General features: G+C 45.1%; 1 protein-coding gene across 1 annotated transcript; it reads right to left on the reverse strand.

Moving 5' to 3' along the window:
• Positions 1 to 4,646: 4,646 nt before the first annotated feature.
• Positions 4,647 to 20,825, reverse strand: WFDC1 (WAP four-disulfide core domain 1). Its single transcript, XM_027646933.1, has 7 exons — positions 20,161 to 20,825; positions 13,470 to 13,665; positions 11,952 to 12,035; positions 10,145 to 10,285; positions 9,098 to 9,139; positions 8,197 to 8,271; positions 4,647 to 7,391 (listed from the first exon to the last, which is right to left on the reverse strand). The coding sequence occupies exons 1-6, from the start codon at positions 20,305 to 20,307 to the stop codon at positions 8,213 to 8,215; spliced, it is 669 nt and encodes a 222-aa protein (XP_027502734.1). The 5' UTR covers positions 20,308 to 20,825; the 3' UTR covers positions 4,647 to 7,391; positions 8,197 to 8,212.
• Positions 20,826 to 21,536: the final 711 nt, after the last annotated feature.

Here is a 21,536-nt window from a genome sequence, read left to right on the forward strand (position 1 = left end):
GAGTGAACTCGATATGTGTGTGTGTGTGACAGCACCTGAAGAACAGGTTGAGGTTTTCCTCCGCCCTCTGGAAGATTGTTGCGGGAGGAGCGTCGGCGGTGCCACATCCCGGGCAGCAGATAGGGAAGGTGTTTTGTTGTGTGCAGAGGTAGGACAGGTTACACACACTGCCCAGCCTGTTTGTAAACTTCCAGGCTGGGGTAATCCTCCTTAGGAAATGCTCCAGTCAGCAGAAGGCCGGTATTTATAAGTATTTGCATCAGGGACAGGGCATGAATGTGTGATGTGGGAATTTGTGATGATCATTTATAAAACCACAGTGTTTTATTTGTGCTTTCATGGTGGATCGCAAGATGCAGCTGAAGTTGGACTTCAGTGTCAGGAGCTGGACTTTGATGATTCCTGTGGGTCCCTTCCAACTCAGGATAGTCTGTGGTTCTATCATTCCATGATTGATAAAGTTCACCAGTTACAACATTTCCAAAGATTTATGGCTGCCTGTCAGGGAGCATCATGCTCTGGTTGGCACCATGAGAACTACATCCTCCCCCAGGCATCGTGACTGTGGGATTCACTTACACTTAAATTGTCTCTGAGGTGTAAACTATGAGATTAAGATACTCCTTTGACAGTAAAAACCGCATCAAGGGAATAGATATCATTCCCGGCAGGAGGAAAATAGTCGTGCAATTTCCTGCAGGAGAATAGTTTTCTCCGAGGAGATCCAGATGACAGCTTCACAGCCCTGGAGCAGGTGGTGACACCTAGGCCATGATGAGGCCAAGACCCCAGATTCTCACCTGTGTGACAGCCCACGGTACCCAAAACCTGGCCAACTTCCCCCAAGCCGGTGTTTTCCCCTGGAGAATTTCAGCGCTGCTTATTTGCATCTCCCAGCTCCAGAAAAAGCTGATGAGCCCTGTGGGACACTCCCCTGGCACGATGCAGCTACAGAGGGCACCCTGTGGAGGGAAGGGCTCCTTCCCAGACTGAGGAGAAAACAAAGGGATTGGGAAACACCCTGCAAAGAGCCGTGTTCTCGTAAAACACAGCTGGTGCTTCCCAAATCCCTCGGCTCCCTGTTGAGCAACGCTTTCGCAAGGATCCAAACTGGATGAGGCAGGCAGATGAAGGAAGTTCCTACATCGTCTCAACAGCCCTCCTTCCCATGGGAAAGGATCCAGGGGACAATGCTGGGCTCTGATTTTTTGGGAATCTCACATCCAGGCCCTTCCCAGGGTTTAGGTAAGGTGCTTAGCCAGGACTTGGAGTAGCCCAGGGGTACACAGGGATTTGGATATTATGGAAATGTGAGGGAATTAGGAGGTGAAACCCCTCTGAGCTCATTTATGCTTTCACACTGATCCCCCCTTCTGCAGCTGTTCCAAGGGCCTGGAGCATGGCCAGCTGGCCCTGCTGTGCTCCTGACAAGGCACAGCAGCACTACCTGCCTGGGAACACCTTCTCTTGCTCATCCGAGTGCGTTTGCAGCAGCCATAGCTTGGGGATCTCTCCAAATCCTCGTGTCTCTGCGAGAAAAATGGTGCAAAACATCTGCCCCCTTTAAAGGTAGGTAGAAAAAAAACTTTCCCTTAAGTTTAGTTCTTGCTTTTCTCATCCCAAATCCTCACCCATCATCCCTGAAGCTGCTGCCCAGGAGGAGCCTGGACATCCTGGGGCTCTGCTGTGCACGGTGAGCCTGTGGCCTGGACAGCCCAAGTGTGGCTCTCATTAGCCAAATGCTGCTGACACTGCTGCTAACTGAGCATCAGCCTGGTACTTTCCTTATTTAACTTCATCTCCTTGGCAAAAAAATGGCTGCTCATGGACACAAACACAAAATCCAGAATCCACATAATGTGGACACAGCCAAGGTGCCACATCCTGGGTCAGGGAGGGGGAGCAATGCAGTGAGTGGTATAACAGAAATGCCAAAACAAACAGGGCTTGGAAAAGGAGAAACACGAGTTGATGAGCATTGTAATGCACCACAATCATCAGTGCTTTTTGGGCTCAGGACCACAGCCCCTCTCTGCCATCTTTATGTTCCTTCGGTTCTGTAATGTGAAATTCCATTTCAGCACCAGTGAAATGGAATAAATGCAGAAAGAAAATGTTGCTCTTGCTGTTTGCAGCTCTGTGAAATTGCTGAATGGACTCAAGTTTCATTTTCTTGCTGCTTTTGATTTCTACCTGTTAAGAAATCTAATGAAAAATTCATGTATTTTGCTATGTCATGGCTCAGATAATGCTAGGAATAAACTAAATCAAGATTATAATGCAAAGAAAATGACACTTATACAATTTGTATTTCTTTGCTCTGGTACAAGACATCATTTTCACACTATAAAAACATAACACACAGCCTAACAACAGTGCCTTTATAATAGTTCCTGTTTAATTGGATAATAAAGCTCCAGTTCTTATATGGGAAACCTTTATTTTTTCTTCTAAATAGAAAATATCTGTTATGAAGACGTACACAGCAAAGGAGCTGTGCTCCTGAGATTCCCTGAGACCAAAAGGATGCTGCTTGTGAGGTCGGGGTGCTGCTTCCAGTTCAAAACTCCCAGCTCCTTCACCTGCTTCCCTGCCTGAACAAGGGCTTGTCACACTTTTGTTCCTCTTGTGCCACCTTGAGGGAAAAAAAGTCTGCTGCATGGGTAGAATTGAGTTTGCTGCTACCCAAAAATCCAGATATTTCACTTTCAGGGTGGGGTTTTCCTGGGCCCCCAGGCAGAACATCCCCTGCTCCTGGTTATAAATGCAAAGAACAGAGTTTTGGGCTGTGGTTCCTTTCCATCTTGTCAACGCTACTGATAAAGGCTGAGTGAAATCCTTAGGTCTGTCCCTAGGTGTGGAATGGGGAAAGAAGAATTTAAGTAAAGCTCTTGCTTTCTTTTCTACTGCTTAAATTGGGACACTCACCTGGTGGGTGGCTCAGACTGGGTGAAATGAGCCCCACCATCCACATCTCCATCTGGGACAAGCTCTAAAGGTCTTTTTTGTTTTGTGTGGCTTCTCCCATGGTTCTTGCTGTTCTGTCTGTGTAGAAAGGTAACAAGAAGGAGAAAATAATGGGAAGAGAAAGGATTTACCTCTGCAGGCTCACCAGCAAAAAGTGGGTTTTATTGTCTACCTTTAAAGGATCCTAAATGATGCTGTAAATCCTTTTGCCACAGGCAGACAACCAAGGCTCACCCGACTCCAACTCCAGAGAGAAATCCAGCCTGTGTAGGCAGTGTGAGGTGGGAGAAGAAAACAAGCCCCTGTATGAACAAATCCCTGCTGTGTCACATCACTCTCCAAAGATTTTTTATGGATTGTCTTCACCTCAAGGGCTTCTTCACTGCCCATCAACCCATGGAACAGCTTCCTGGAGGTAACCAGAATGCTCCTGCTCCACAGAGCTTTATGGAGCCCTAAACCAGGCAGTCAGAAATAGAGCAATTTTTATATTATTCTGATTATTATGGTTATAATTTCTTGAAGATCTATTGTGTTGATCCTTCTGTTGATTTCAGTAGTTGGTTTCTTGGATGCACCAACAGCTCTTCAGTGTCAGCTGCAGATGCTGCCTTAGGTCACACTGTGTTTTTTTCCACAAAGACCATTAACCAGCTACAGCAACAGGAACTATATTTGCTTGCATTGACATGGAAACGAGCTGAAATTAAAACATGATTTTGTGGTGTTCACCAAACAGATCCTTCTCTTGAAAGCTGAGGTACTTGGTCCACGTCACTCTTGCAGGAGACGGGAGTTATGTACACACACCCTGTAATCTCCCCTTCCAAACAGTCTCTGTGAGCACTGCCATGAAAAATCCAATTGATCCCAGCTTCCCTGATGGAGTGAAGAGGTACCCTGACACCTAGTGCTGGCTGGCATCTTCTCAATCCCCCCGGAACCGCTTTCCAAAGCACTGACTCCCCACTATTCCCCCCATGGATAAATTACAGGCAGTTTCTCTCCCTGATACGATTTCAGGGCAGCAGGGAGGCAACGCAGAAGGACTCCTGCCCACTCCTGACAAGCAGGTTGAGCAAGACTGGTGTGGGTGGAGCAGGTGGGATGGTGGAGTCTTGCCTGCTCCTTGGAAACGCAGAGCTCAGCAGCCCAACCTCTCTCCTCTGCCAGCTCCGTGTCCTGCAGTGGGCATGGTCCATCCCTGCCCTTCAGCTTGGTTTGCTTTTCCACCCTTCCAGCCAGCCTTGGCCTCCTGCAAAGCTGCCTGAGGAGCTGCTTGTGTGGCCCAAACCACCTGAGCTGACAGCTGAGACCCAGCCAGCAGCGACCAACAGCACTGAACCAACAAGGACGGTGCCTGGTGAGACAAAAGGGTCACCTTCTCCTTGGGGCATCATCTCCAGCCTCTTTACAGTCTTGTCCATCCTCTTTGGCAGTAGGCATGCAGGTGACAAGAGCTGAGTGTCTGACCCACAAAGGTGGCCCCTCTGAGAGGGGACAGGGCTGGTGGGTGTGTTTTGGGGGTCTGCCCCCTCCCTTCCAGTGGACAGAATGACTTCTGTCTCCTTACACCTCTGCTATCTGAGCCTTCCCCAACAACTAAAATATAAAATATTTGTCCATTTTTTCATCATTTGAAGCTCAGTGTATGCCAAGAAGACCCAAGTGAAACCAGGCAGGGTTGAAAAATAGACTGGTCACTTTTTATTGAGCACCGAAGCGGCAGAGCCGGGACACATCTGAGCAGGGGGGGCACAGACCAGGGAGGAGCTGCCTGGGGCTGCCCAGACCCCCAAGGATCAGGGGGGCCATGGGCATTGCTAGAACACAGTGACACCTGGGAAGTTTATTATAGCACCAAACACGCTGTAAAGTGTACATGGAAATGTTAAAAACAAGCTACAACAGTGATTTCCTACTGTGCTGCACGAGACTGATTTAACTGCTCTTAAAACATTTGTCTTCGGAGAGAAGACAAGCTGAGGACAACCCACTTGGTCTGTGTTTTCATTTCAATGTGTGACAGATGTCAGTGTTGAAAACATGGCACTTGGACAAGTCTCTTCTGTGGCTTTTGTTGCTGAGCTTGACAATTAATAACTTGAATCAAAATGAAAAAAAACAAACCACAAGAATTGTAGCACCACGAGGAAGGGTGATGGATTTGATAACACCCAGTAAACAGAAATTCACCAACAAATTACTGATTTGTCAATTTTCTTTTTTTAAAAATCCCTTTTACAAGCAGAAAACACCTGCACCATCCCACCTAGGTGGTCAGGAATGTGCTTCTGAAGCTACAAAAAAACAGACACTGAAGTGACTGTGTCCACTCAAATTAAGCATATTTTTGGCCGCTTTGAAAGACTAGGTTGAGATTTAAAGTTTTAATCTTTGAAATTTGTTAATGCTCAACACAGGCTTTTTCAACTAGATCCTCACAAGGATCTAGTGAATTAGATTTAGAATTTAGACATTGAATTTTTTAGTTTAAAATAGAACAATTTGATATTTCGTCTTTGGGGCTTAGCAGCGATGACTGAAGGGCTTTGCCCATTTAATCAGAATTTGACTTTTTCCTGAAAAAATGCTGAACAAAATCAATCCATTTCACTGAGCAACACTGAGGAGCAAGGCTGCAGTAAAATAAATAGCAAGTTTCTGGCCTAAATTGAGATTGGAACTGTCAAGTGTGGATGGGGCCCTGAGCAACCTGATCTAGTGGGTGGTGTCCCTGTCAGGGGGACAGGGGGATGGAACTAAATGAGCTTTAAGCTCCCTCCCAACTCAAACCATTCCATCATTCTATAGTTCTATGACTGCTCTCTTTGAGCAGAAATTAATATATACACGAAGCTGTATTTGATAAAATTCCAGAAATACCTCTGTCTGAATATTCTGTTGCATTTAACATCTAACACCTCAAAAAAGGCTCAAAGAAGTGAATGGAGATCAGGAAGGAAGATATTTAGGAAAATGTGAAGCCCTTCAGCTGTTCCTGTGCTCTGTAAAGCACTGAGGGCTGTGCCTGTTCATGATAGGAAACAGAAGAGCAGCTTGGCATCTTCCATCTCTCCAGCTGCAAATGTTACATGCAAAGTATTTTATAGGAATCTTGGCTTTGGGTTAAACTACTTTGTGAGTAGAAAAAAAAAGTCCTGCTTTTTGTGAGTGGAAGCAGGCACTTGCATTTGTGATTTGGGTATTTGTACACACTGCTACTGCTCTGCAAATTAAAATGCTAATTTCATGCATGCAGATGGGGACATGTAATAAAACAGGGAGGAAATGTGGCTTCTTCTGCCCAGCAATTCTGGCAGATTTGTCACAATAAATGCAAATGTCCCTTTAGAACTACCACAGAACAGGAAAATATTAATAGAAAAATGTGTTTTCCATTTTACAGTGCTGAACAGCTAAAAGAAGTTGTAAGGCCCAAATACAAATAACTTGATCTTAAGGATTTATGGAAGTCAACATAAAGGTACAGGACTTCTAAGGGGCAGTAGTCCATCTGCCAGACAATCCTTTTCATCACACAAATTTATCCTGAATTTGCTTTTCTAGTCCATTCAACAAATAATCCAGACTTCAGCCCTTTTGCTGAGGTTTTGCAGGTACAAAACCACAGATTTTGTGACTATTATCTGTGCTGGCTAAAAACAGCAACTTACAAAGCCTGGCACACACATGTGGCTGCTTAGATATTGTAGAAAGAAATCTGTTCTGTTATTAGCTCTTGATCTGCAGCTTACCAGACTGAGAAGCTAAAGGAAGGTAACTTAAAAAAAAACCCAAAAAAACCCTGTTTTTGCTCCTGGTTCAGACTTCCTCAAATTCTTAAGAGTTCAAGTTTAGGCTTGTAGAGTGGATGTCAAACCTGGTAAAACATAGATATAAATAGGAAAAGAAGAAACTTGTAGGTTTCTCTGAATTTTAAGCTTATAAAAAGGCTTATTTAAAGCAGTTATTGAAAAGAGGCAGGCAATGGATTTGATCCAGACAGCCTCCCTAGTCTTACCTATTTTAATGCAACTTAGATATGATAATTAGGTAAAAATCTGATGTCACTTCGTTGTTTTAAAATTGAGTTTCGTTCATGGTCATGAAATCTGAATTGGTGTCACAACAAGCACATAAAGGGCAAGCTCTGTGCCAGCAGCCTGACAATGGCACTGTGGCTTACAGGGATCCCTTGGAGGCATTTGCATTCCATTTGGAGAAGGGCAGCTGATAAAAACAGTGTGGTTTCCTTCAGGGGATCACATTTCTCCCCCTCCTGATAGGTTAAAATTTAGACTCATCCTGTTCCTTGAAGTCTTTTATCGGTGATGGGCAGATGTGCTCGTGGAGATTTGGGACCAGAGTTCTTCCAAAACACAAAACTGCTGGGTAAAGCATTCCTTGACAGAGGGGTCCAGCTGGGTGAAAATCAAACAAAGAAAAAAAAGAGAGGAATTAAAATATTTTTTCGTCCTGGGATGTTTGCACAGAACTTGTCCTTAAGTAGCTGAGTAATCTTAACAGCCAGCCTGACGTGGGTACAGTGGGACACACTGAGCTGCTTTGTTTTCATAACTCCCAGTTAAGCTCAAGTTAGTTTTAAAGTGAAGCTGAAAGTGTTTAGAAAACCATCTTGGGGCACAACCTTTGGTATAATAAGTATTTTCATTCTTTCCTAATTCAAGCCTGATAAGATGGTTGGAGCTTTTGCTGTCGGCTTGGCTCTGGCCAGATAAATGTACCTTTACTCACATGAGTGGGTCACACTGCTCGACCCAACTGTTCACACACATGAAACTACCCCTCAAAATCACCTCTGTGCTGAAGTATTTTCAAGACTGACCCTTACTGGAGTCAGTCCAGAATAAACAGGTTTTTGGGTTGTCCTGAAGGAGCAGTTACGCCTGCATCAGAAGTCCTTAAACAGAAAGTTTAAAGACTTAGGAACCACATTTTGCAGCATTTATTTTTCATCCTGAAAGTCACTCCATCCTCTAAACACCCACAAAGCAAAGGTTCTTCAAAGAAATGGGTTGCATCTTGTGAAATGAGAATGTTTCATGGAGCTGAGATGTGCACCTGTACAGAGTTTTAAGGTGCTGAACTTACACCAGCATTTTGATGAGAGGTGATTTCACCCTCAAACAACCATTTCATTAAATAATTTCATACCAAGCACCAACTATTTCCACCCAGCTCCCCCTTTATTCACAGGACACTTACCCAGGCACACCTTGGATTAGCCCAAATGCTTCTGCTGGTTTTTCACATAGCCAACCACATTGTTGGAATTGCTCCCTGTAAAGGAAATACCAGTGAAATAAGGTTTTAAGTTAGTCTGTGTCAAATGTTTCCTCAAGATCCTTTCAGCAGTACAGTTCTACTGGTCTCATTATTTAGCAGTTCTCTTGGAGAGCTGTGAGTGCCCACACTGGAATAGAGGAAGCGAAATCCTTTCCTAGTTTTATCAGCCAAACGTGGCTGTTTGTAAATCTTATCATACCAAAGGTGTTCTCTAGTTACACCTGAATGTCACTTCCAATGTGATGTGACTGTCCCCCTCTAGATCCAAGAGTCAGCAGAAAGCAGGAGCTTTGAAGCCATGTGGAAGATGCTCCTGCTTTCTTTGGGACACAGATCCATCAATTTGTGAGAGAGATGTGGCACCCCTTATGGCTGCAGGTCACACCAAGGGACTGATTCATTGGGCTCACTCATCTCTTATCACACACCACGATACAGGACAGTAGCTAAAGCTTTTGACAAGAGTTCTGTGTTCAGCTGTACAGAGTCCTGGGCCGTGAGCAAAGCTCCAAAAATATACTTAAAAATAACAAAACTTTATTGGATTGTGTGTTTCCCACCCCCTGGGTGGGAAACCCTGGCAAGAGGCTGCACCATTTAACACATTCCATCACAGCTGGAGATTCTGATTCTCCAGAATCCACACCTTGGTCCCTGCAGATCTTAAGATAAGATCTTCTGCCCAAGGCATAGAGAGTTGAGGCTAAAGAATCTCTTTTTGCTACAGGTAAACTTTCATTTCATAAATAGTAGATTCCTTGTAAGCATTGCAAGACCTGTTAAGCTTTATAATAGCAAACATTTCATGCCAGCAGCTTACCAAAATATTCCTTGTAATACTTATGCCTCAGGTTGTGTCCATCTGAAAAAGAAGGTACATAATGAAAACATACACAGCCTTCATTCTTTGTGTTAAACTCTGGCCTTTTATGTACAGCACAGAGAAATTGTAGATATGGAAATAATAACCTCACAATGAGGGCAGTAAAAGGTCTCTGTAACTGGAGTACTGTGGTCTGCTATAAATTCTTATAAAACTGTTTAGATTGTTGAGCTATGTGGACACAGCTCACTTGCCACAGGAGTGGGAACTGCTGGCCACTTGCATGTTATAATATTTTTGGTAGCTACAAGTCAAGGAATCACAGGCTTTCCCAAAAGAAATAAAATTTGGGTAACATTTCAGGCCATGTATTAGCATTTCACATAATTCAAGTTCCAGCTAGGTTGTTCTGTTTGCCATTTGTATAATTATTTAAGCTCTTAGAAATCCTTCATGTCTAGGACACCTGTAGTTCTATATTATATTGGTTACTATGGATGTTAATAAAGGAGAAGTTATAAAAGAAATGATCAAAACTCTTGTTCTGTAATGGAATCAGCTCAAAGATCTGATTTGATGCTTGCCCTGTTTTTGCAGTGAAAAAAAGGCAAAATTGGTGCCTCAAGTGTCTACACTGAGGTGACTTGTAGCCCGTTGCAGACACATGTTCTGCTCTTCACTGAAGTTACACATACTCAGACACGTTTTGAGCTTTCCTGGAAAATCCCTTGGCCTATGTAAGTTCCTCTATTGTGTAAATGTGTCAGCAGAATAAAGGGAATAATATTTTGGACTCAGAAAGCAAAATCGGAAGTCAAAACTGGAATTTGAAACTCATGTTTTTTATTTAAGTGTGCAGTAATACAAAAATATTTCTGTTTTTTTTTGCTGTGCAGTAGTGGCACCTGCAGATCACTACTTGCTCTGCTCACACAATACCAGAGGACATTTGGTGTCCTGGTGTCCTGCTCCCTTCCTTTCTTTTCTGTCATGCAAACATCAGTGTGCACTGAAGAGAGGGAGGGAGATTTCCAGCCCACTGACCTGGGTTTCCACGGAGTTTGATGCACTGGCCCCTGTTTGGGATGCCCTCGGCCGTGTTGCCCGGGTTGATGATGTGGCACTCGTAGCCTGTGGGGCAGTGCAGGGGCTCATCCCCATCCTCGGTGGTGCTGCAGGCCTCGGCTGTAAGAGAAGCCTGCAGGTCACAAATCAGGGCTTTAACACCCACGGGGAACCAAAATGGGCCAACACAGCCCCTCCTCCTGCACCTCCTGCCAGGCAGGACCTCAGACTCCTTCCATGCTGGAGTACCACGGAGCTGACACCTCCGAGGAATCCTGTCAGGGCAGGTGATCCAGTTCACACCTTGCACCAAAGCTGACGTGTATCCTGACAGAGGGAGTGCAGGTCAGCCCCATTACCTGCAACAACAGCCTCCCACAGCCTGTTGGGCAGGGTCTGTGCGAGGCTGGAGGGTGCTGGAGACCACCCACCGCTGCCCACCCTGCTCCCACTCAATGCAGCTATTCCCTCCTAGCAGGGATGAGTGTGTTCCAGCCAGGCTTTGGGCTGGGTGAGGGATTAGGAAAACGTGACCAGGAAGCTGGCAGTGTTCTGCTCTGCTCTGTGCTCCACACCCATTACCAGGGGAATCTAAACCTCAGGTGTGACTCATGGGGTAAGGCAGTGCCACCTCCTGTCCCAAACCCAGGCTTTAATCTCCCTGACCCTGGATATCCAGCAAGTGCAGAGCAGAATGGGAAAGTAAAGCAGGGCCCAGGCAGTGTTTGTGGCCATTAAATGTACAGATTATGCAGGGACACTCCACCCTTTCATTTGCAGGGTTTTAATTTCAAGGGCCTCTGCTGTAATTCTCATGCTGTGACTGATGGCTCTTATTTCCCTAATTAGCCCCTGAAGCTGAGATGAAGGTGTTAAGATAAGAACAAATAATATAAGCATGACAAGGATGGATGAGGAGGAACCTATTTTATCTTATTTCTAGCAGTGCTCCAATGAGCTGGAGGCAGAATTTTCTCTTCAAGAATGAGGAGTTTCCATAATAGATGAGAGTCAAGGCTTGGTGAGTCTGATACCATCTGTGTAAGACCAAAGAGGGTAATTTATTGGCACTACCTGTGTCTGACTAAAGTTGATCAAAAGCTGGAATACCTTTTTCATGAAAAAATCAGGAATTTCAGGTATTCATACATATGGGAATGACTCATAGAAGAAAATCTCTCTTCCCACCACTGCACTCTGTTTCAACTTGAGGTATTGAGAAAACATTAATTAAAAGACCTTTCCCTATGGAATTAACCTGAGAAGCCCAATCTCATTAGCAGCCCCCAAGCTTGGATGCTCCAGCTCCATGTCAGCTTGACACAATTCTACAGCAGTTTGCCAGAGCTCCTCTCCAAAGCAGCCTCCAGATCCAGGAGCCACAACCCCAGCCCAAGGCATCTGTGTGATGAGGCCACTCTGGATTAAAGGATCTCCTAACCCGAGTGCACCCACAGTCTACCAGGAAGCTGGCAGAAAATGATGACAAAGCCCTTTTCTAAAAGAAAGATATATTTCTAATTATTTGAAGAATGGGTATAAGTCTACTTCCCTGGAGCATTTCTAATGCTCTGATGGATAATCCATATCCATAAAAAGAATTTATTTACTGCACCAGAAGCCAGCCCCCAGCACCACACAGTGTTATTCCTACGGAAACACCAGACAAATGCCAGCAGCTCCAGCAGACCAGCATCCCTGGAAAGCCCCGTGCACGAGGAATATCTTGTCCAGTGCCTTTGTAGAATTACTGATATCACAGAGAAGACAGTGAAAGGTACTGTACCTTGTAAGACTTCCTCTGGGCCATCCAAAAGCCACCCATTTCCTCCCAGCCAGCGGGGTTTGGGCTGCACCAACCAGTCTAAGACTGTGGAAGGCAGAAACAAGAAACCACAGAGTTGAGACAGAGCAGGCATGGGGCACAGGGTTATGGAAAAGTCATGGATTTCCTCTAAGAGCCTGTGATAAAGCTGCTAGGCTCTTGTAGGATGGATTTGATTTTGACTTGTGTTCATGCTCTTGTTGTCCCAGGGGCAAGAGAGTCAAGGATATTATCCGGGGCCACAAGAGCCTGGTATCATGAAGGCTAAAACAGCTGTTGCTTCCCATCCTCCATTCCCATGGCAAGGGGAATGATGAGATGGCTGCCTCACTGCTGTGAGCACTAATTCAGATTAGGATTCCTTATTTTCCTGAATAGAATCACAGAATCGACTAGGTTGGAAAAGACCTCTGAGATCATCGAGTCCAACCTTTGACCCAACACCACCTTGTCAACCAGACCATGGCAGTAAGTGCCACTTCCAGTCTCTTCTTAAGTACTTCCAGGGGTGGCGACTCCACCATCTCCCTGGGCAGCCCATTCCAAGAATATAGAAAACACAGAATTATAGAATTGTTTGGGTTGGAAAGGACACATCCCACTAGACCAGGTTGCTCCAAGCACCATCCAGCCTGGCCTTGAACACTTCCAGGGATGGGGAATGGAATATGTCATGCCAGGAAAAGAACTGGCCATGAGTGACTTCTACAATCTGAGCTGGTGGAAATTTTGCAACACCAGCTCGTCTTAGGTGATTTTTTGACTCATCAATCACCCCAGAAATCAGAAGCGTGGAACTGAAGCTTCATCCTCAGCTCTCACCCAAACCAGGCCTCCCACCCAACACCCAGCACACGTAGGGATGACCACCACCAGTTCTGCATGCTTCTCTCTGTTTGTTCAGGGGCCTGATGCTTAAAAAGCTAGAAAATAACTCTCTAAAACTCCTTTGAGTATTAGAAAGCAAAAAGCACTCATTTATTTACAGCACATGGGGGGCATGAGAATCATTTCCAAAGTATGTCCCTGAATCACAGAAGTTCTAAAATTTTTATATTGTAATATCTAGACATTACATCATCTGTTACACCCACTTCCCAAACCACCCCTCATACACTATCACCTTCACCCCTGACATGCCTACCGAATTTGAGTCAGTGGTCCTAAAGCGACCACCCCTTTATCTTTGTCTTCCTTGTCATCTCTGTCCTCCTTGGAATGGCTTCGAGGCCTCTGGGTAGTTTTGATTACTTATATCGAGTGATGTGACTCTGTCATGGCTCTTTCTTACACACTTCTACAGACAAGCAGCTCTCCACCTTCCTAAAAACCTTCTGCCTATTGAAATCCCTGACGAGGAACGTTAAACAGCGTTTCCAGAAATCTCGCGCCGCGGTTGCTCGGCGAGCTAAAATTGCCAAGGAGCTGCACCAAAACCTTACACAACACGGATTTTTAAGGCATCAGGCACCGCTCTACCTGGTGGGGGTTGCACAGACTCCAGGCAGGCGTAGATGCAGCCGTTGTAGCAGCAGCGTTTGTGCCGCTCGCACTCGGAGTCAGAGCGGCAGCTCGGCACCTCGCAGGCGCGCTCGGGGAGGGTCTGCGGCGGGGGGGGACAGCGGTCGTTCTTCTGGTAGTGGGAACTGTGAGAATGAAGAGGGTACTCATAATCCTTGCAAAGAGAAGAAAAGGAAATCAGGTTTGGCATAAGGGCGGACACCGAACATCCCCGTCAGCTGTGAGGCCTAAAAGCCGGAAAATAGCTCTCTAAGGTTCTTTCTGGGTGTTAGAAAGCAAACAGCGCTCGTTTATTGCGGCAGGAATGTTTTCCAAAGTGTGCATGCTGAACTACATAGTTGCTACAACTTTATACTGTCATCTAATTGCAATATTTGGACACTACCTCATCTGTTACACCCACTTCCAAAACTGTCCATCCCATCATCCCACCCTCAGACACGCCTCCCGAATTTGAGTCAGTGGTCCCAAGAACCCCTTATCTTCATCTTCCTCATCTTGTTCCTTTGTCTTTGGCACAGTATTGTGCCTTCTGGAATGGTTTCAAGGCTTCTAAGTACCTCTAGACTGGTTATATCAGGTGTTATGTCTGTTTCTCAGCATATTTTACAGGAAGAAAACTTCGTCTCGTTAAAACCCCTTGTTTGTTGAAATTCTTAACAAAGAATGCCAAACAGCACTTCCAGAAATCCTGCACAGAGGTATCTAGCAAGCTAAAAGTACTAACAAGCTATACTAAAATCTTATATAATATAGATTTTAAGGTATCAGCTGAAGCACAGGAAAGATTTTCAAAGTGGTTTTTCAAGTATTTGCTAGAGAGGGGAATTAACCACTTGGCTCCTCCAGCTGTCTGCAGCACTCTGCTTTGGAAACACCAAACCACTAAATTATTGTGTGGAACTCATTTTGTAATTAAGATCATTGCAATGAAAATTAGGAGGTTAAAAATAAATCCTTAAAAGCCTTTTAGACTTGTCTGGGAAACAGAAAGAAAGATTCCAGGCATCCTCATGATGAGGACACAAAATTCTTTGATAGCAAAGCAGTGGAAGTGATGGCACTGAATTGTTTTGGGGTTATGTTTACAAATGGGACATGGAACAAACGTCCCTGGTAGCATCTATCTCCTCAATGGGCTCCTTGTACCTTCATCACCTTCTTCTGCACCAGAATTGATAGGGTAGCCTTTCAAGCTTATCTACTGTGGGATTCTGGGTTGTTAAATTAGAGACCATTTCTAAAACATGAGGTGCTCTATGTGAGATCTGTGGGGATGAGGCTTAATCCCAAAGAAAATGAGGCTGTGTAGGACCGCAGCAGAAAGGAGCTGAGCTGCTCATTGCACACCCAAGAGACAAGGGAGATTTAAAGTGGATTATCAGACACAGGTTTTTACCAGAAACATTTATAAGAAGCACCATTCAAATATTATTCACACTGGTGGCATTTCAACAAGGAGCCAAGTCCATCTGATGGAGAGGTGAATCACCCCGGCCCACTCCTTTCTCACCTGTGGCTCATCCTCTCATCTCTGGGCTCAAGCTCAGCTCCCCAGGGCAGCATAAAGTACTCAGGGCAACCAGATTTGTTAACAACCATTAATAAGCACTAATAAAGTCAAAATGTGGATTCTGGATTTGCACCTTTGAAAGAGATTAGTATCAAGCCAGAGGCACAAAGTGAGCACTGCCATGCCCTCATGAGCAGGCTGTGAGTTTAAGAGTTTTATATACACACACACACACACACACACACACACACACACACACACATATATACTTGGTCTAATCACTGTTATGTTAAGAAATGAGTGATAAGCAACTGGGGTTGTTATTCCAAGAAATAAAGTGGTGCAACTGTCCCTGAGGTTTCTCTAGGAAATTTCACCATCAGGCTGTGGAGAAATCTGAGGTTAGACTAACACCCCTCTTTATTTACTTGCTGCTCCATCCTCAGTGCTGAAACCTCCCAATGGCTCCTTTGGAGCACGTGGGCCTTTGCAAAATAGCATATTCCCATATGTATTCTCCAAAAAACTGTCCTAGGAGAGGCCCTAGCAGGCCTGGGGATTGATCTGGTCCACAGGGGCTCTGCTGTGTGTCCAAGCACCAATTAATGATTCATAATGGTGAAAACAAGATCTTCTTCACTCCCTTGGGATAGTCTAATGTAGAGAATGTGTGTGTGTCTGTGTGTGAGAGACAGAGAATTCCTAATATTTCCATGACTGACAGCCTCCTGCCCTGTTCCCAATATCAATAAACAATTTTCTAAGCTTTTTTCTTAGTTGTTTCATAGAATCATTAAGGTTGGAAAAGACTTGTAAGATTGTCAAGTCCACCTGTTTCCATTCAGTCACCAAGAAGCTGCTCAAAAGCCCTTCTGAGAGGTCGTTTTCCCTGGAACTGATAGGCTGTTTGAACCACAAAATAGATTTAAAAAAAAAAAAGATTTCCTAATTTTGATGGTGTTTTCCATGCTGAAGGTGCAAGGTCTCACATGATTCCATTCCTGAAAAGCTGCAAACACTCCAGCTTTGAAATAACATGTCTTTGAATGGAAGATATTGAAAATACACCTTTTTTTTTTTGTTTGGTGTTGTTGGATTTTGAATAGAGAAAATGCTCAGACCAAGTGTAATTTTGCAATATAAGGGAACAGTAAATCTGTGCAGTTCCAAACATTGAACAGGTTTCTGTGTTGGAGGAACTGTTCATCCTGGAGGGTCACAGTTTACTATTCTATTTGAAAGGTCAGCTGCAGATGGAAATTTGAGCAAAATAATACTGGCAAATAATGGACACATGAAAAAAACCCCTCAAGCAATTACTGTAGTTGGTTCACAGATGATTCAGAAACCAAGAAGCCAAAATTGCAATGAACAGCTGGCTCCATGAATGAAATTTCCGTTTGGGAACAATATAACAGCTCCAACCAAATAACTTTGGACCTCCTGACCTCCCTGCCCATTTTCTCTGGGCACCTATTGCTCAGAACCCATTTCTTTAAAAACCTCGTGGGCAAAAGAATATTTTGCACATTTAATCTAATAAAACCAATGCCCCTGGTTTATGTGTGCATAAGCCATCCCAAAGAAAAACAGGAGTCCCTCACTCCCAAAATAACCTGGTTAAGGATATCTCCAGGTTTGGGTCACAAGGTTTTATAAAAGCTCTCCAGGATTCACAGTTTGGCTCTGAGTAGAGCCAGATTTATTATTTCTGTAGACTGTGACAACAATAAAAATTTCTTCCCTTACAAACATTTTTCAATGCAGGAGGCAAATTGCAGTTTCCCAGGAAGACTTATTAAATAATTTTGATGATAATATCCAGAAATGAAGTAAGGGGAAACGTTCAGAGTTCAGCTGAGGAAACCTGAAGGTCAGCAAAGATGAGGAAAAACCTTAATGGAATCAAAATTTGCCTCCAAAAAATCCCCGATCTGTTCTATTATTTTTGCCTGAAACAGGTCCCTGAGCTTATGTCAAAGCACAGTTCTCTGTTAATTCATATTCTGCATGGACACCCCCGAGACAACACGTGGGCTTTATTTCAGCCTCCCATCACCAGGTCTGTCCCTGGCAGGTATTCCCAAACACTGGCTATAAACCACCTTTCCTCTGGAAAAAAATACACAGCCAGGAGGAATTTAGAATCCTCCAGTATTTCTATTAAAGACCTGGAAAATCACAGATCATTGGTGATCAAAGTTGCAAATATCAGACTGAAGGCAGGTTAAATAATCTGAAGGATAAGACCAAAGCAGCAGGAATAATATTCTCCTGCTACTGACTCTGGATTAGTCATTTTGGTGCTGGTGTTTGCAGTACAGAAAAATTGTTGCAAAGTTAAAGAAGATGCACAAGAGTGACTAAAGGACTGGAAAGCAGGGAATTTTGTGCAAGACCTGTGTGCCTGCAGGTCCCAAAGGGGAGGCTGAGGCTGCTCTGCTCATAGGTTACTCTGAGGATACGTGGGACAGAAATGTCCCAGGAGGTGTGCTAACCTCAGTGTTGATTTATGAGTGCTAGCTGGAGGGTAAATAAATTGTTGGGAGAGCATTACTAGCAGCTGTGAAGAATTCTTCATTTCTGGAAAACTTTAAAAGAAGGCTGGAAATTTTTCTCAAACACTTGATGCAGTTGACAACGGAATAAAATCCAGACCGGTCCAGTTTTTCCCAATGGACATGTGGGTGCCTTGATAATGAATTGAAGCCCACTCTGAGGTAGCTCCCTCCCTCTGTCCTTTGGGAACAGCCCATGGACTGTGTGGGGGCTGCAGAACAGCAGCTGCAAATCACTAAACTTGACAAGTGTCCCTCTGGCTGTAAAATACATGCATTAGCTAAAAGCTGGAAGCCTAGATCCTGAAAGCTGGAAGCCCAGCCCTCCCTCTCTTCCTCCATCCCACTGTGACTGCCAGGTTTTTCTTCTCACTGATGTCCCTCTTTCTTCCTTCCATTCCCACTTGACCCCTCCTTGCCAACCAACACCCTTGCCAGGCACCTGATGAAATTCTCCTGGCCAGCTCCTCCTCATCACACCTGCTCCTCATTCTGCATCCAGCATTTTTGTGATACATTCCTCCTGCTGAAGACTCAGATATTTTGGACTCAGACAACAAAACTCTCCCTGCCTCTCCCTGCCCCCTCCCCTCAGACCCCAGGGGTCCCACGGGGGTGTCTGTGGCCCATCTCCCATATGGCTCCGTGTTGCTGAAAGCACCTCCATCTGTTATCCCTCTATCCAAGTGACTCACAAATCAGCTCTTCCACCTCCAGCCTCTGATTCTCCAACTGCAGGGAACACACAGCATTTGGTAGGACAGAAAGCATCTCTCTGAGAAAGCAGAGGGGCTGCCAAAACATGCTCTTGGTGGGTAAGAGGATGGAGACCAGACACCTCCCTCCTTACAAGGATTTGAGCAGAAGGGGGAAAAAAAACACCACACATTTTCTGTTTTCCCTAGACAAATGTCCTGTCAATATAAGCAATTCTAGCTGAGCTTGCCAGATCAGTAGCACCTGGATTCATGTCTGCCAGGAAAAACAGTCCTTTGAAGAACTGCAGGTTGAAAGAGGAGGATATATCCTGAGGGGAGCAGGCTTTACCTCTACAGGGCTCAGTTATCTAAAGATCAACATGTAAATTCCTGTCCTACTCCTGTACTATCTCTCTGGGTCATTTACTCCTTAGTTCTTATTGAATTTGAGCTTCGCATCAAAATATGGCAGAAGAACATACGAATAAATACACTTTCCAGTGAGTAATTTTGCAGGAAACACAGCTCTCCCCAGCACCATATTTCAATTAAAGTGCAAACCAGATGATACTCTGTCTCCAAGAGCGGATACAATGAAGATAATTTCTTGCCAAATACTGAGGTGCCTTTCAAATATTAACACCATGTTTTCTGCAATATTTCAAGGAATCAAGACAGTATTTCAGTTCATTCATGAGGGGTGTCACACTTCTGAGTCAGCAATTGCACAACCCAAATGTAGCCATCCCCAAACATCATTCTAGAAGTCATGGGCATGAAAACATCCTTTTTAAATTAAAAGCTGTGGAAAACTGATGGAGAAATCCATATGTGACACCAAGATGCTGTTTATGCACATGCAATGGTCTGGAAGATGCAATCAGACCTGACTGGCTGGGACTTCCACTGCAGTGATACAAGGGGCAGAAGCCTTGGGTCAGTTCTGGCTTAGAAGGGGAATTTAGTGGATTAAGTCAAAATTTCAGATTCTTTTTTCCCCTTTATATACAGCAGGTCTTGAAAGTCAAGCTGCTAAACAATGGTTTTTTTTATTTTAATTTTCCCCATGGCCATTTCTAAACAGTCTTTTGGCCCAGACGCACCAGAACAAGACCCAGAACCACCATTGCCTCTTCTTACAGTAACTCGTTGCTGCTTCAATCCCAAATCCAGCACTGCTGCTCCAAGTACCACTGCATATTTGGAAGCTCAGAATCCCACTAAGTCTGCCAAAAGTGGGCAGGGACAGATGGTACCACTGAGTGTCTGCCAGGCTGTGGGCAGCTCTGCTCCCTTTGAACGTGCCAGGCAAGGCACAGCCACGGGAGTGGATTTCTCAGATCATCTCCCTACACCCTTTAAGGTGATGGGGATGGAGGTCTCTGTGCTCCAATATTTACAAAACCATGAGCAATGCCACCATCCCTATACTCACATTATCACTGGGAGCTGGAGACATTTACCCAAAATTACCCCAAAAGGCAGTGGAGCACCTGGGCAGGGAACGCTCCTCCCTGCTCTAAGCAATAAATCACATTATCTTCTTTCCACTAAATCTATCCCCAGACACGCAGGTTTTGCATGCCCCTTCTCCCCAGCCACGCTTCCCTTGCTGCCCTGGGAAGTTTTTTTGGAAAAGCAGCGACGATGCCACAGCAGTGCCCTCTCCCTGCTCCCAGCGCGCTTCCCAAGCTTCCCACCGCAGCAGCTAGGTGGCAAAAGTTCCGTCCAGCCTGGCAAACTTAATGATTCCCTTTTATGAAGAGCCAGCCTGCTGATCCAAACACTCCTTACTCTAAAACGATACACACATGTAAGGAAAACTCCCCTTTCACGGGGAGCACACCCGGCTCCCCCTAAATCCCCTCAGCCTTACTCACATCGTATTTCTCCGTCATTTTCAGATGCAGAGCGCGCTTCCAGAGGGTCCTTGCACCTCCCGAATCCGGCAGCAAAACTAAGACACACAGGGCTGCAGCGAAGATCTTCTTACAGAAATGCATCTCTGGCAGCACCCTGGAACGCATCTTCCCAAGGAGAGATCCACCAAGGAGCCCGGCTCTCGGGATCCAGGCGGTTCGGAGTCTTGGCAAGGAGGGAGGGAGCCGGGGAGGGAGGAGTGCGAGGGTTGAGCGCTGCCGAGAGCCGCTTTTCCCTGCGCAGCTTCTGGGAAGGGAAAAGGAAAAAAAAAATAAATAAAAAAAAAATAAAAAAGGAGCCCACAGGCAGAAGTCAGGAGCTGCTGTTGAACTTCTTTAAGTTCAACCTTTAAGATCAGGTTCTCGGCTCACATGTTCACACAAAGCACATGCTCTCCTTGAGTGATAGATGGGAAGATTACTTGGAAAGATTATTTTTAGACCTTTGTTCCCGACATCTGGCATCCTCAGAGAGCCCCATTCAAAGCCAAAGCGTGGGATCAGATGACAGCTGCCGCAGGGGGAAATAAAGGTCTTGGAGGGGTGGGCTCGGCAGTTTTTAGCAAACAGCTCACCCAAACTTGCCGAGGGAGTGGGCTCTCCTTTTGTGTGCTTCCCACTGTGCCCCGAGCTATGGGTTTGCATCATGTTTTGACAAAGTGATAACTTCATCTGGAGATGGCTGGAAGGAAATGACTTAAAGACACGTGCTTTGAGGGGCTTTAATTAGACCAACCCGACGTTAGTGCTCTGCGAATGGTTTTGAAGAAGGGGAAGATGTGGCCACTGTGAAAGAACAAATCCATGTGTATGGGTGGGGAACAGGGAAGGAAGGTGGCTTAGAAATGACATGACCAAATAGAAAGCAAGGAAGGGGACATGAGTCAGGCTGTGCCTGACAATGGGAGAGACGGAAGGAGTGGACGTGGGGTTTCAGATAACTCCATGGACACTGAGGCACCCACTTGTCTGAAGGACAAGAATGGACTCATGAAGTCAGGCTGGAAGCATCCCAGCATCCTGCCTGGGACAGAGGCAGAGGCAGGTGCTGAAGAGAAAGTATGAGAACAAGGCAACTGTTACTCCCGTGTATATATATATGTATGCCTGTATATACCTTTATATGTAAACCTTCAGGAGTGATGTTCAGGGCTTGCTGAGCCAAATGTGGGGGCTGTTTATTTTACAGTTCCCTCTGAATTTCCCCTCCAGCAGCTTACCCAGCCTCTGTCTGAATGAAGGAAGAAATGGAACCACAAAGCCAGTGGAGATACAGGCACCAGGCCCTGCTTGCCTTCAGTTTATTCTGATGCAGCCCTGCTGAGCAGAGTGGAGGC

The sequence above is a fragment of the Corapipo altera genome, unplaced genomic scaffold (assembly GCF_003945725.1).
Source record: "Corapipo altera isolate COAL_440 unplaced genomic scaffold, ASM394572v1 62, whole genome shotgun sequence".
NCBI lineage: Eukaryota > Metazoa > Chordata > Aves > Passeriformes > Pipridae > Corapipo > Corapipo altera.